General features: G+C 36.6%; 1 protein-coding gene across 3 annotated transcripts in view; it reads left to right on the forward strand.

The window, feature by feature from the left end:
- The window catches only part of LOC131064486 (uncharacterized), a 113403-nt gene that overhangs the window by 83420 nt on the left and 16283 nt on the right, over positions 1-13700 (forward strand). For all 3 annotated transcript variants that reach the window (XR_009111285.2, XR_009111286.2, XM_057998644.2), the window contains exon 3: positions 12829-13494. Coding sequence is in view for 1 of the 3 variants with exons in the window: in XM_057998644.2 (XP_057854627.1) it covers positions 12829-13494 (666 nt within the window). In the remaining 2 variants the exon portion in view is untranslated. The remainder of the gene's footprint in view (positions 1-12828; positions 13495-13700) is intronic.

Consider the following 13700-nt stretch of genomic DNA (forward strand, 5'->3'; position numbering starts at 1 on the left):
TGTTTTGGGCTGGGCTCAATTGTAACGTGGTGCTATTGGGCTGGACCCAATACCTAACGTGGGAAAATGTATAATATTAATTATTTATCTTGCAAGCCAACTTGAGGATGTTTAGCGCCAAAAAGATGGTATATAATCCACTTGAAGATGAAGTCATTCATACAATCATTCTTAGCAAATGCAATTTGCTCTCCTACATTTTAGCGAACTCTTCACTTGTGCGAATTCAGTCAAGGATATTGTTGGGCGAAGTTGTCAAGATCTTCTGCAATTCTGCTCCAGCCTATTGTTGTCATGTGCTGCTGATCCTCCCTTTTGGTCATCTACTGTTGATTAGGGCTGCATCCTTCATTACCCTGTCAACTTGCTGTTTGGACAGCAATCTGAGATAAGTTTGCTATATTGTAATTGCCTACAATTGAGATAATACATATCATATTTAAGGTTGGGTTTTTCACCTCCAAGAGGGAGGTTTTCCCAGGGTATTGGCGTCTTGTGTCTTGTGTTTTATTACTATTACTGTTTATTCACAGTCTGATTATAATTAATTGGTTAGATTAACATTTGATTGCTTGAAATTAACATGGTATTAGAGCCAGGTTCGTACTAACTAGTGATCAGATTTAATCATGCATTCTATTATTTCATCTTTGTGTGCCCTCGAGCTAGGGCATGCAGGGCAACTAGGGCTTGTGGCATCATGATGGTAGTTTGGAGGTGGTTACCTACAGTGTGAGCACAACATGAAACATGAGGTGGTTTCAGGTGTTTTCGTTTCCCTAAACTTTATCGTTGTTTGTATAATCTTGAAAAAGGTTATTGTGTTAGTAGAGTTGCGTGTTGTTGTTTATCTCTGCATTATTGTGGTTTTGCTTGTGTTAAACTTATATTTTGAAAAATAAATTTAGCTGTGTATTAAGGAAATATTATTTGCAACTGTTCGTAAAACCCTAGTATGGGTTTTGCCTCTGAAGTAACATTTTTGTTAAATGTATTTAGTTTTGTTTTTGTAAGCCCTTGTTAGGGCTTGTTGCAAGAAAAGTTATATAATCTTTGTTATGGAGCTAAACCCGTATGTTGTCCTCGAGACTTACTATGTTAAAAGTTAAGACTAGTATTCAAACCCTTGTTCGGGTATACTGTTTGGAATAGACAGTGGTTAATGTTGTTCATGTAAACCCTAGTTCAAGTTCCTTTTTATATTTTGTATACCCCAGTATTATGAATTGAGGGTTTGATTATTGTAATCTATGTTTATCATAGTTTTGCATACCCTTGTTCCAATTGGTTATTTAAAAACATACCTTTTTTTTAATTCTTAACCCTTGTTCGATGTCTCCGGCCTATGGTTTAGTTTGATCATTCAAGGATTTGTGGTTATATGATCAATGTTTACTTTTCAATAACACTAGTTTAGATTTGGTGCTCAGTTTTGGTGAAGTTGTATTATGGTAACAGGTTTTCTTCTATTCTGTTAAGATGATCACTATTTCAGTTGAGCAATTTTCAAGATGATTATTATTGTTTATTTGTTAAAAGAAATTCAAAACGAATTTGAAAAGGAAGTACTATTTGTTAAGTTATTCAAGGACGCATTTGTATATTTTGTTACTTCTTTTATTTAAGAGGATGACAATTTTATTTCAGTTTTTGAATAAAGAACATTATATATGCATATTGTTGTAGGCATTCTTTGAGATGAGTTTAGTTGTATCAGAAAGTGATATCATTCTTGATTATACTCTATTGAGAGTTATTGATTTGCAATGATTCAAATGCATGATTATTCTACTTTGTATATCAGCATATTGTGAAAATTTATACGGCACTACAGTGCATTATTTCACTATACTATATCATTGTATGTATAATGCATATGCTATAAGTTAACTTGCATTATATATGTTGTACCTTTGCTTCTGAATCTCAAGTGATACGAGATTAGAAGATGTTATAAAAGTGATAGAGATGATACTCTGTATTTGTGTCATAACTATGATATGTACATAGTCTATCAAGGCATGATGGAAATGTTGACTAATCTGTTGTGCAGGGTCCAAACCAAGCTTAGTTGACAATAGTGTTCCCATATTGTAATCGCTATGCATAGATCTTAATATAACAGGTTACCATTAGGGGACCACACACACACACACACACACACACACACACACACACACACACACACATATACATATACCACCAGCAGTTGTTGGAATTTGGAGTGCTAAAAAAGGGCAAATCTGAAAATAATATTATACTGCTGTTTTATGCTTGATCCGAAGATTAATTCCTTTGATGTGTTTGCTGTTGGATGACTAGAGGTTTGGTCTGAAATACCTTTATATCCTTTATCAGAATTATTTTGATTATACTGCAGCTTACTAATTGCTATTGATTCATGGAAGTATAGTTCTCTTTCAGGCTCTAACTATCATTGCTTGGTTAGTATCTTCATTGGTAAGTATACTTCACTCTCCTTGTAAACATTCTATGTCACCATCATGTGGTACTTCACTATTAAAAGGTATTAGTAATTCCTCATCTATGATCTGATTGAGTTTTTGTTATAACCTGTATGGTGATGTACAAGTTTCAGTTTGTATGCTACAGGCTGGCCTTTTTAATTTGTGTCACATAAGTATTGTCTGAGCATTCTATGTATCATTGGTTATATTGTTAAAGGGATGCATCTAACTTATCATGAATGTTGTGATCCTCACCCAAGGTCATTTTTATATAACCTCATATAGTAGGTGATGCATGTTGAGGGCCAAGGCCATACTGACATCAGAAATCCATAAGCTTGGATTGATGTGGCTTCAGAGGGAGCTTTGAAATAAGGCATAAGGATTTTCACACTCAATTAGAAGAAGTTTGAAGATATGTCATGATCATAATTGCGCCATGGGTCCAATTCATAAAAGGTGAAGTTGGCATTTTTCATCCTTGTTTATGAATACTTATGATACTATGATGCTTGGCTATCAGTCTGACATTGAGGATTAAGAGGGAGCCCTATGATCTTCAATAAAACTCTTGGTATGAAAGAGTACTTGATAAGCCTAGGGTTTTGTAAAACTTGTTCCTTAAAGTATTTGAAATGCTAATTCTGATTCCTTATGTGGATGATCTAACTCTGACTGATAAAGATAGTCTCATGATTTGATATAAGAAAGAATTAGCTCAGAATTGAGATGGAAGATCTAAAACTAAAATGCATTACTTCTAGGTTAGAAGTGTGGCAAGGATCTAATGAAATTATTCTAAGTCAAGTTTTCTATTGTTATAAAATAATGGATTGTAAACTTACATGGAAACTAACTTGAAGAAGTTGAGTATGTCTGCAGCCAACTATGATCTTGCAGATTCATCTGAATAGAGACAGGTTGATCGGTGAGTGCTTCAGTTAATCAAAGCTAAGCATATTTTGATATATTTGCAAGACACAATTGATTATGGGTTGAAGCTGCCATCATTAGAAGACTACTTAGGTTCAGATTGGTTAAGAAGTGTTACAGACAAGGAAAACACTTCAAGCATTCACCCGCTACGATCTCTTGAATCTACAGGAACAGTCCTCAGTTGCATTGAGTATTGCTGAAGCTAAATACATTGTTGCAAGTGTTGCATCAAGAGAAGTTGTGTGGTTTCTCAAAATTCTTGTTATGTTGCTTTGATTTATCATCAGGGTTGTATAGAGATACCTGACAATTCAGTGTTTTATGGCAGGACAATGTTGTGTTGCAGATGTTCTCACCAAGTTTCTTGAAGCTTGAGTACTTCAAAAGATAGACTTGGAGCTGTGGAGAACACCGCCTTGGTTGAGAGGGAGTCTCAACCTCAGTGATACATTGTGTTGTATCAACCACCCTCTGCGGGCAATGTAAGGTGGTAGTGTAATGTTCTCAGGGAGAAGAGTAATTGTTACCATCCTCTGCGAGCAATGTAAGATGGTAGAAAAGATCCTCTCCACCCTCTGCGGGTCATGTAAGGTGGATCCAGTCTATGCTTGTGTGCAAGCTAGAAGATTATGTTATGTAGTTTTATTCTATGCTTGTGTGCAAGATGGAAGACTACAATATTTTGATTATGTTTATTCCATTCTTTGCTTGTGTGCAAGATGGAGGATTATGTTTATTAGAATCCATTCTATGCTTGTGTGCAAGATGGAGGACTATGTTTTCATTCTATGCTTGTGTGCAAGATGGAGGACAATGGTTATGTAACTCCACTCTATGCTTGGGTGCAAGATGGAAGATTATGACAGTGTATCCCTCTCTGGGAGAAGGCTGAGGTGTAAGACCTCTTCCACCCTCTGCGGGCAATGCAAGATGGAAATCATAAAATGAGTTCATGATATTTATGTGTTTTATTGCAAGTATACTCTATGGAGCTTATACATTCCTCCTTGCAGGCAATGCAAGATGAAGGTCATGAATGGATCATGACAAGTGGCAGCTATCCTCCCTAGCTAAGAGGGAGTGTTGAAATATTAGCTAGCTCGGATACCTATCTATTCTATTTTAATGTTGTCAATGACAATTAAAATACACATGTATTATCTATTATGTAAATTGAACTTAGGGCTGGGCCCAAATACATGTAACTTGTAATTATGTCTTGTTTGGGCAAGACCTATATTTAATGGAACTTGTGGATAGGACAGGCCCTATAAATGTAACTTGCAATTTGGTCTGACCCTAATTAGGCGATGTAACTTGTGGTCCTATACTGAATGTAACTTGTAGATAGGGTAGACCCAAATGTAACAATTAACTATGTTTTGGGCTGGGCTCAATTGTAACGTGGTGGCTATTGGGCTGGACCCAATACCTAACGTGGGAAAATGTATAATATTAATTATTTATCTTGCAAGCCGACTTGAGGATGTTTAGCGCCAAAAAGGATGGTATATAATCCACTTGAAGATGAAGTCATTCATACAATCATTCTTAGCAAATGCAATTTGCTCTCCTACATTTTAGCGAACTCTTCACTTGTGCGAATTCAGTCAAGGATATTGTTGGGCAAAGTTGTCAAGATCTTTTGCAATTCTGCTCCAGCCTATTGTTGTCATGTGCTGCTGATCCTCCCTTTTGGTCATCTACTGTTGATTAGGGCTGCATCCTTCATTACCCTGTCAACTTGCTGTTTGGACAGCAATCTGAGATAGGTTTGCTATATTGTAATTGCCTACAATTGAGATAATACATATCATATTTAAGGCTGGGTTTTTCACCTCCAAGAGGGAGGTTTTCCCAGGGTATTGGCATCTTGTGTCTTGTGTTTTATTACTATTACTGTTTATTCACAGTCTGATTATAATTAATTGGTTAGATTAACATCTGATTGCTTGAAATTAAGAAAGAGAACATTACAACTTGCACTTGTAATCGGGTTTTAAAATCCCGATTGCAAGTAAATAGGGAAAAATGAAAAGGGGAAAAACATACACATTCACAACTTGCATTGCAAATGACTTATCAATTGGGAAGAACATTCTAAAATCCAAATTCAAACAAGAACAAAATATTTACAAAGCATGATCAATCAAGGAATTAGAAACAACAAAAGAAAGCAAGAACAAAACTGAAAAATACATATCTTGCTTGATCAAAATGCCCTTCAAAGAGATGAAAGGAAGAACCAGCTCTTTAAATAGAGAGCAAAACTAAAACATTGAAAACCCTTGCCATGTCCCAAGCAAACTCGGATTTCAACCAAAAGCACCAAAAACGACATCCAAGGAGGAGAAAGAATGGGTCAATACGCCTAGCAAACCCACGTATGGAAGCAAAGAGATGAATTGCTTCGGTCAGGAGACCAAAAACGCCTCCATACATGTTGCAAAAACAGATTGAAAGGAGGCAAAAAACGTGGCAAAAGGGCCACGACTTGCTGGTTTAAAGTGCTTAAGAAAGGGCAAAAACGTGGCAAGAAAACCATAAAAAATGGAAGCAAGATCTCCCACGCCTCTTTCCCTCAACACTTGGCACCATCAAATCCAGATTCAAAGCAAAAGAAATGGATTCAAACTCTTCAATAACGAACTCCTTGGAGAAAAACTCAGGTCGGGTTTTTTGGAAGAAGAAACAAGTTAAAATGCTTGCAAAAGACGTGTAATCGGGTTTTAAAAACCCTTTTACAAGTTTTAATTGTTTCACTTTTTCAACTCCCAAGGCAAATTCGAGTTTGTGAGAGGAAAGAACAAAAAGACATGTCAAAATTACTTGTAATAGGGAAATAAAATCCCCTTTACAAGTTTAAAATGTCTTAAAGGACATAAAACATGTAATTGGGAAATAAAATCGCTATTACATCTAAAAATCACTTAAGTAGGAACTTTTAAAAGAAATTACAAGTTCTTTTTAAACTTGTAAATTTAAATTCACTTGTAATTTGTCCAAAAAGTTCCAACAATGACTTAAAAGTCATAAAAAAACAAGGGGGAAATAAAAAGTAAGTTACAAGTGACAAGTTTTAAATAAAGTGCACTTGTAATTGTTTTAAAATTTCTCTACAACACTAAAACAAGAGAAAATTAAAACTTGCAAACAAAAGAAAATTTCCCACCTGTAGTCAGGAAGAAAAAACATAGCAAACGAGCTCGAAACGTGATGAAATTTGAAACGTGAATTGAGGATGGACTGAAGATCAGTCCAGTTCAACAAAAAACAAAATTTTTGCCTCGAGAAGTGTGCCTTAAGAGTAAAATTTCAACCTGCAGTGACCGCTCTGTGACCCGAAATTGCACAAAAAGCTAGGAAAATGAAGACCAAAACTTGGACAATGATGGCTAAGACACCCCCCAATGATTTGACACTAACAAATGTGAGTTTGGCACCTTGTAAAACGTGCCTTGGAGACAAAAATGACACATTTTAAGCAAAAATTTGTAGGGTTTGTTACATTTTGGAAAACATCAGAAATGAGGATGATAAGAGCCATTTCAGATTGCACTCTGTGATCCATCTTTGCATCAACATTTTGTATCATACTCTGTTTTTCCCTCTTCGTAATGATGGATCATGGAGTGTGATCTGAAATGTTGATGTGAAAATTCTCACAGTTTTTACTAGAAGCTTTCTAATTCAATCTTCATTACCTTTACAAGATATCCCAAGGTTGTTTCAGACTTTCAGTACTTAAGATTAATTATGTAGGTTAAATGATAAGTCTTATTGCCTTAATCAGTCAAAAGCTCCCCCTAGCTGTGTCATAGATAAATTTTGGAAGAATATTCACATTGTTTCTATGCTTTTTTCACTGCTTAAATCTCTAAGGACTTTTCTACTCCACAACACTGCCTAACTTTTTAATCACATCCATGTCCTGTCAAGTCCTGATTAATGCTTTTCGTATTTTTATCCTTGCCATTTTTAAACTGCAGAGAGTCTTGTTAGCTCATCCTTGAAGCTATTAATAAGCCGAGATCCAACTTTTTGGGGATTTTGTTTCACCATATGTTTTGGAATCCCTGATTTGCATCAGTCACCTTCCTTGCTTTTTTTCTTTTTTTGAATTTGTAATCCCTTGTGTCTCACTATTCACAAAGCATGCCTCTAAACTTTATCATTTTCTTTTTCCTCTATTTCTTCTGACTTATTGAGGTCTGTGATGGTTCTACCCTTTAAACTAGCTTTTGTTGTTTATTTATTGCCCTATCTTTTAATTGATTGAGTCTTCTGAATCCCATTTGTTAGTCAACTTTACAAAATAAAAAGATGGGGCCAATAGGCCAGTGTTTCCCTACGTCCTAGAATACTTAACACAAATGCCAAGAAAACATCTTCATTGAAGACTGGTCATTTTTGTGTGTGGGGTTTGATTCATACCTCTGCCACATGGAAACATTAAAGATATTGTGTGTTCTAAACATGTTAGGTGGTAAAGTGAATCTGTATGCTTGTAGACCAATGCATTCTAAAATCTTAAAGGGTCCTATAAATCTAGGGGATAATTTGGTTCCTTGGAAAAAGCATACGGGGGCTAACTGTCACAAATACTTTATCTTGCACAGAATAAACGTTATCAGTTATCAGTCCTATGAGAATCAAGATAACTCTTCTAACTATCGTGCACCTCTGTGAGACATTCCCAAATCTTCACAACTTGTTCTTTCCATCATTTGTATAAAATCTGGTTCAACTGTTATTCAATCTTCTCCTATCCAGTTGAGTGGAGTTCTACAAGCTCTTCCATACAATGCTTCATATGGGGCTGATCCCAAAGAGCTGTGATAATCGATAATTGCTGTTGTAAGCAAACTCTACAAGTGGTAAGTATTTCTCCCATTGTGTCTGGTTATTGATAACATATGTTGGTACCCATTCAATTTTTTATATAGAGCCCTTTTTTTGTGTGAAAACAGTAGCCATTTTCCTATCAAGGCAGTCATTGCAAATTCCTCATGCCCCATGCTCATTGTTGTATATTTGAACTCTAAATTGATTTCATTGTGTAGCTAATGATGAATGCTTTCCAATGCATGAGGCAGAAATCAAAGCATGATTGCAAAATTTATATCAGAAGTTTGCTAAGTAAAAAAGAATGGGATGCCAGTGGTGAGTTGTGGGACTCGCCAAAGGCCTGCTTGAAACTTGGAATATTGATCGAAGAGTAAAAATCAGAAATCAGCAAGTGTGCCTCGATCAAGTTGGGAAAAAAGCCCCCAGGATTTCTACTTCTCAGATTATATTAGGATTAGGGGCTGCCAGAGGAGACACAGGCAATGAAGAAGAAAGAAGAAAGAAGAAAGAAGTTGAAGGCCTCATTTGAGAAAAGTTGCAGCTCCAAAGATAAAGTTGGTCATGAGGAAAAGTGTTAGATGAAGATCTCTTCTATAGATGCAGTTGAATCCCGAGCCCTCTCATGTTGTTTCCCAGCTCGCTGCTCCTTCTTAACCTCCCACTTCTCCCCATGGTTCTTGTTTCGGGTCTCCTTAAAGGATGCTTTTCCATCATCCTTCACCTCAGTCACCGAAAAATAACCTTTTGAGATCAACTTCCAAAACCCCTTCTGTGTCTTGTTCTTCTCCACTTCATCCTGAAAACCCTCTTCTTTGTTTCCTTCCATTCATCTTTCCGTGTGCAACCCACCATAGCCATTTCATTCCTTGTGAGGAGTTCCCTTGGAAGGCAAGTTCAAGTGGGGCAGATACATGATTGGATCAAGACATCAGTCTCTAGGAAGAGGAAATTCTACAATTATGGGCTCTAAAAATCACAACATTCTCTTTGCTTCTTTTAGAGTTGGCACTCAAGGCTAAAGAAGCAAGCTAGGTTGAAGGAATATTCTTAGGGGCGTGTTGTTGTTGAGATGATGATTACTTCTAAGGGCAAGCCGCAAGACAGCCTATGAGGTAGAGGCTTCCAATTTCCAGGTAATACAAACTGATTTGGGCCCACAATCAGGAGAAGGCGACTTGAATTTGCTGCAGATCACCTCTGACAGTATCATGGAAAAAGTGATCAAGGATATTGAGGACAAAGTAGCCCTCGAGGCTAAAAATTAGGAGTTGCGAGGATTTGCCACCCATTTTATGTTAGCTGTTCTTAGTGCTTCAATTTCAAAACCGGTGCCAAAGGAGCTTCATTGATTATCAAAGGAAGCAACTTGATGAACTTTTTGTGTATGTGAGAATCATGAAAATTGGATCAGTCAAGTCTCTGACCAATGTATGCAAACAATTAATAAAGCATATGGTTTGTTGGGCAGATTGTGGAAAATCAGGAATCATATATCTGATACCAAACATCCTTCAGATTCATTCTATAGGAACTGCAAAATTACTTGGTATGGGGGTTACAGCTGATCCAAAGGAGGATCATGCTTTTGAAGACAATAAAAACTTTTAGGGAGCAGAAGAGCAAGTTGAATGATCCCGAGTAAGAGATGTCTTCTTTTGTGTCTTCCATTTTATGTGCTTTTTATGACAACAATATGTTGGAAATTGAAATTTTAGAAGTGAGGGAGCTTCATAGGCTTTTGAAGGAAAATCTCGGGAGACCTCAAATCTTGGAAAGGGATGACGTGGGCATATTGGAGGGCATCTCTAGACATATCAGCAAGACAGAGAAGGGGCTTTTCTGATTGGTAGGTTTCTGGTTGAGAGTGTGTTGGATGCCAAAGTAATCAAAATGAGAACACTTTCATTGCCCAAAACATTTAAAGTTAGAGATTTGATCTCTAGGTGCTAGAATGTTCTGAAGGCCAAGGAAGTGCTGTTGCTGTGCTTGTATTGATGAAAAATCTCAACATGTGAGTTTTTTACGTATTCAAGTGATTAGAGCATCTTGGTGGAGTATTGTCTGCAGTTGTTGGAGATACATTTCCTTTCGAGAGGAAAGCATAAGAAGGCACTTACTTCCCAATTAAGATTGACATATACAGGTATCCCATCACCATAGAACCAAATATATGGGCAGAGAGATTGCTAGATTTGACTTCAACTTTTCTAGGAAAAGTGACACTATGACACAAAAAGCCTCATGGTGAAGCGGTTGGAAATAGGTATGTGCACATTGAAAAAGTAAGAGACTGTTAGGCCAATTGTGTTGATGAGTTTAAAGTCAAGAGGCAAGAACATATTTTTGTGACTATTAGTTAGTTGGTCAATATTTCTATTGAGGAGCTATTTGAAGGGATTTTTGATTTAGAGAAGGGTCATATCTCCTAGATTCTATCTTTGGTGAATTTGTCCTCAAGGAGAAAACCTCCATCCAGGATAGGACGAAGGTAGTAATAGCACGAAGGTACGGATTATCTTCAAGGCAATATTACAAAAGGAGCTTTGGGTACATTAAAAGTCAGAAGTCAGCAAGTGTACCTCAATCAAGTCATGAACTAGAGGAGGCAGATGCAGTGAAGAAGAAACGAGAAAGAAGTTGAAGGCCTCATATGAGACAGATTTCAGCTCCAAAGATAAGGAAGATAAAATTGGTATCTAGGAAAAACATCAGATCTCCTCCATAGATGCAGTTGAATCCCAAGCCTTCATGTGTTGTTTCCCAGGTTGCTGCTCCTTCACCTCCCACTTCTCCTCCCACTTCTTTTCTCAGGTCTCCTCCTAGGATGCCCTCGCATCATCCTTCACCTTTGTCATCCAAAAGTAATCCTCAGGGATCAACTTCCAAAACCCTTTCTATGTCTTGTCCTTATCCACCTCATCCGCAAAACCCTCTTCTTTGACTCCTTCCATTCATCATTTCCTCATGCAACCCACCATATACAATTGATTCCATTTGAGGAGTTCCCCTAGGAGGCAAGTTCAAGTAGAGGAGACACTTGATTGTATCAAGATAATACTCTCCAAGAAGAGAAAAATATATACCAACATGGACTTTGGATATCACAACACTCTTATCTTCTTTTAGAGTTAATTCCCAAGAAGCTCAAAAAAAATTCTAAATTGAGAATTAATTCTTTGGAGCATGCTACTGTTGAGACCATAGTTCACATACTCGGCCTCAAGTCGGACTCAGTAGATCAATTTGTTTTTGACTTTGCAAAAACTAGGAAACTTAATCAATAACTTAAATTTCTAAAAAAATTATGCAAAAGAAAGCTACAAAATGTATCAAATGAGACTATAAAAAATTCGGTAAGTGTTTTCTATAAATGTGAATACAAACAGAGTACAAAATTCCATCATCATGTGAATGCAACAGCTAGCAGCTGCTAACTGATATAAATATATGATGATTGTCATTGATAATCCTCATTATAAATTGCATACCCATGCAAGTTACAAAAATACAAGAATTTACAATTTCCTCTTCCTAGTGAAAAATTGGGGAGAAGGTCTAGTCCTCACATGCTATTGTGGCTCCTCACTTGTCCTACAAAGTTGTGCCTATGGCTTCACCCTGATACTAGATGGCAGTGACTGCTCCATTGCCTCATGTTCAACATCAGCTACATCAATGTCATCCAATCCAATCTCTCCTTCTGCATCTACACCTTCCATAGCTTTCCTCTTGAAATCAGCAATCTTGTCTACTATAAACTCACTCTAGTTCTCTGAAGAATGCTCAAATGCTAGCATGATTTTTCCTCTTGGGCATGCAATCTACCATTTTGCCAAGTTGTAAGAAAAAAATGACCTTTGAGAGAGATACATTGCTTGATCTCCATAAATATTGCAGAATAGGGGCGTAACAATAACATGATGTAGCTTTTTCCTGGATTGCTTAAAGTGGCAATTTCATAAAAACAAGGGTATCTTGTTTTATTCCAGAAAGCAAGGAACTGTACTCATGCAGATGGTATACCTCTACCAAAACTGAAGTCAAGTATTCAGTTATTGGAGTTTTCCATTTAAAGTTATACGTGAAATTATAAAGAAATTTGAAGCTGTACTGTACACTTGTATGTTGTAGAAAGTAACTGTTTAATGCCAGTTCAGTTTTTATCTCTTTCATTTCATGTGGTAAAATCAACTCAGTCGATAATTTTTCTTCAAAAAATGTGATCAATGCAAATTTATAAGAATTAGTATGACATAGTGAAAGGCAAGAATACCAGATTGACTATCCTGCTGTTTTGTGAAGTACTGAGTGTTTCTTTTGTATCAGTCTACTGTTTCTTATGAATTCATTTAAGATCTAATAAGATAGCAATTTTTGAGAAAAAACCGTGATAGTATTTTTTTTTGATACATAACAAGGATGAAATGATCAAGTCATGGACTGGTTTCTTTTGCTATACAAAATATTTCTCAAGCATGTATTATGATTTTTATCCTGTATTTGGCTGTATGTAATTGTGACATATTTCAAGCAGCTAATATTGTTAGCTCTCTGTGTATTGTATTTGTTCTTGTAGGCTTCATTCGCTCGCCATATGTCTAGACAAGGATTTGACACATGGATTTTGGAGCTGAGAGGTGCTGGCCTGAGTAAAAGAGAAGGGGGAACTACGGCAAATGAAACTTGTATTAAAAATGGTACTACCATTGAGTTGATGGATACTCTGAGTGAAGATGACTCAAATGGTTGCTTAATCAAACCGGATCAGAGTCTCACAGAAATTGATTCTAAAGCAGAGACTCAAAACAGCACTGCTAGTGAAGACGAACTTGAAACAGCCCAGGAGAGATCAGAATTGGTAGCTAGATTGTCAGAAGCATTTTTACAACTCCCAGACAAAATGACTAATTTTCTGAATGAAAGCCAATATAAGGCTATGGCTTCTAGATTAATTGACCAGATATCTGAACTTCGGGGAGATGCTCAACCCTCAGAACGCTTCATGGAAATTAAAGAAAAGCTATTAAAGCTGTTTGAGGAGGGGCGAAACTCTGCTACTGCTTCACAGATTGCAGAGATGAGTCATAGGCTTGTTAAGATGGTGCTAGATGGTCCATCACAGATCTTTGATCTACGTGAACGCCTCAGCTCAAAAATTGACGATTATCAGAAACAAATGGATCTGATTATGGAATATAATTGGGACTTTGATAACTATTTAAAAGAAGATATTCCTGCAGCGGTGACGTGACATTCTTCTTTTACCTTGCTTTGTTTTTACTTTAACATTTCTTTTATCTTTTATCTCACTTTACTTCCTTTTCATCATCCTCTTTTCTCTCAACATTCTATGTCTAAAGTTTTTCATTGGAAGTGGTATTCAAGTGATTCTTATGATGATTATAGTTGCATGGAACTTTTCTTTGTCTTCTATGTCATTCATCAGCA

Source organism: Cryptomeria japonica, chromosome 1, assembly GCF_030272615.1.
Source record: "Cryptomeria japonica chromosome 1, Sugi_1.0, whole genome shotgun sequence".
NCBI classification, from domain to species: domain Eukaryota; kingdom Viridiplantae; phylum Streptophyta; class Pinopsida; order Cupressales; family Cupressaceae; genus Cryptomeria; species Cryptomeria japonica.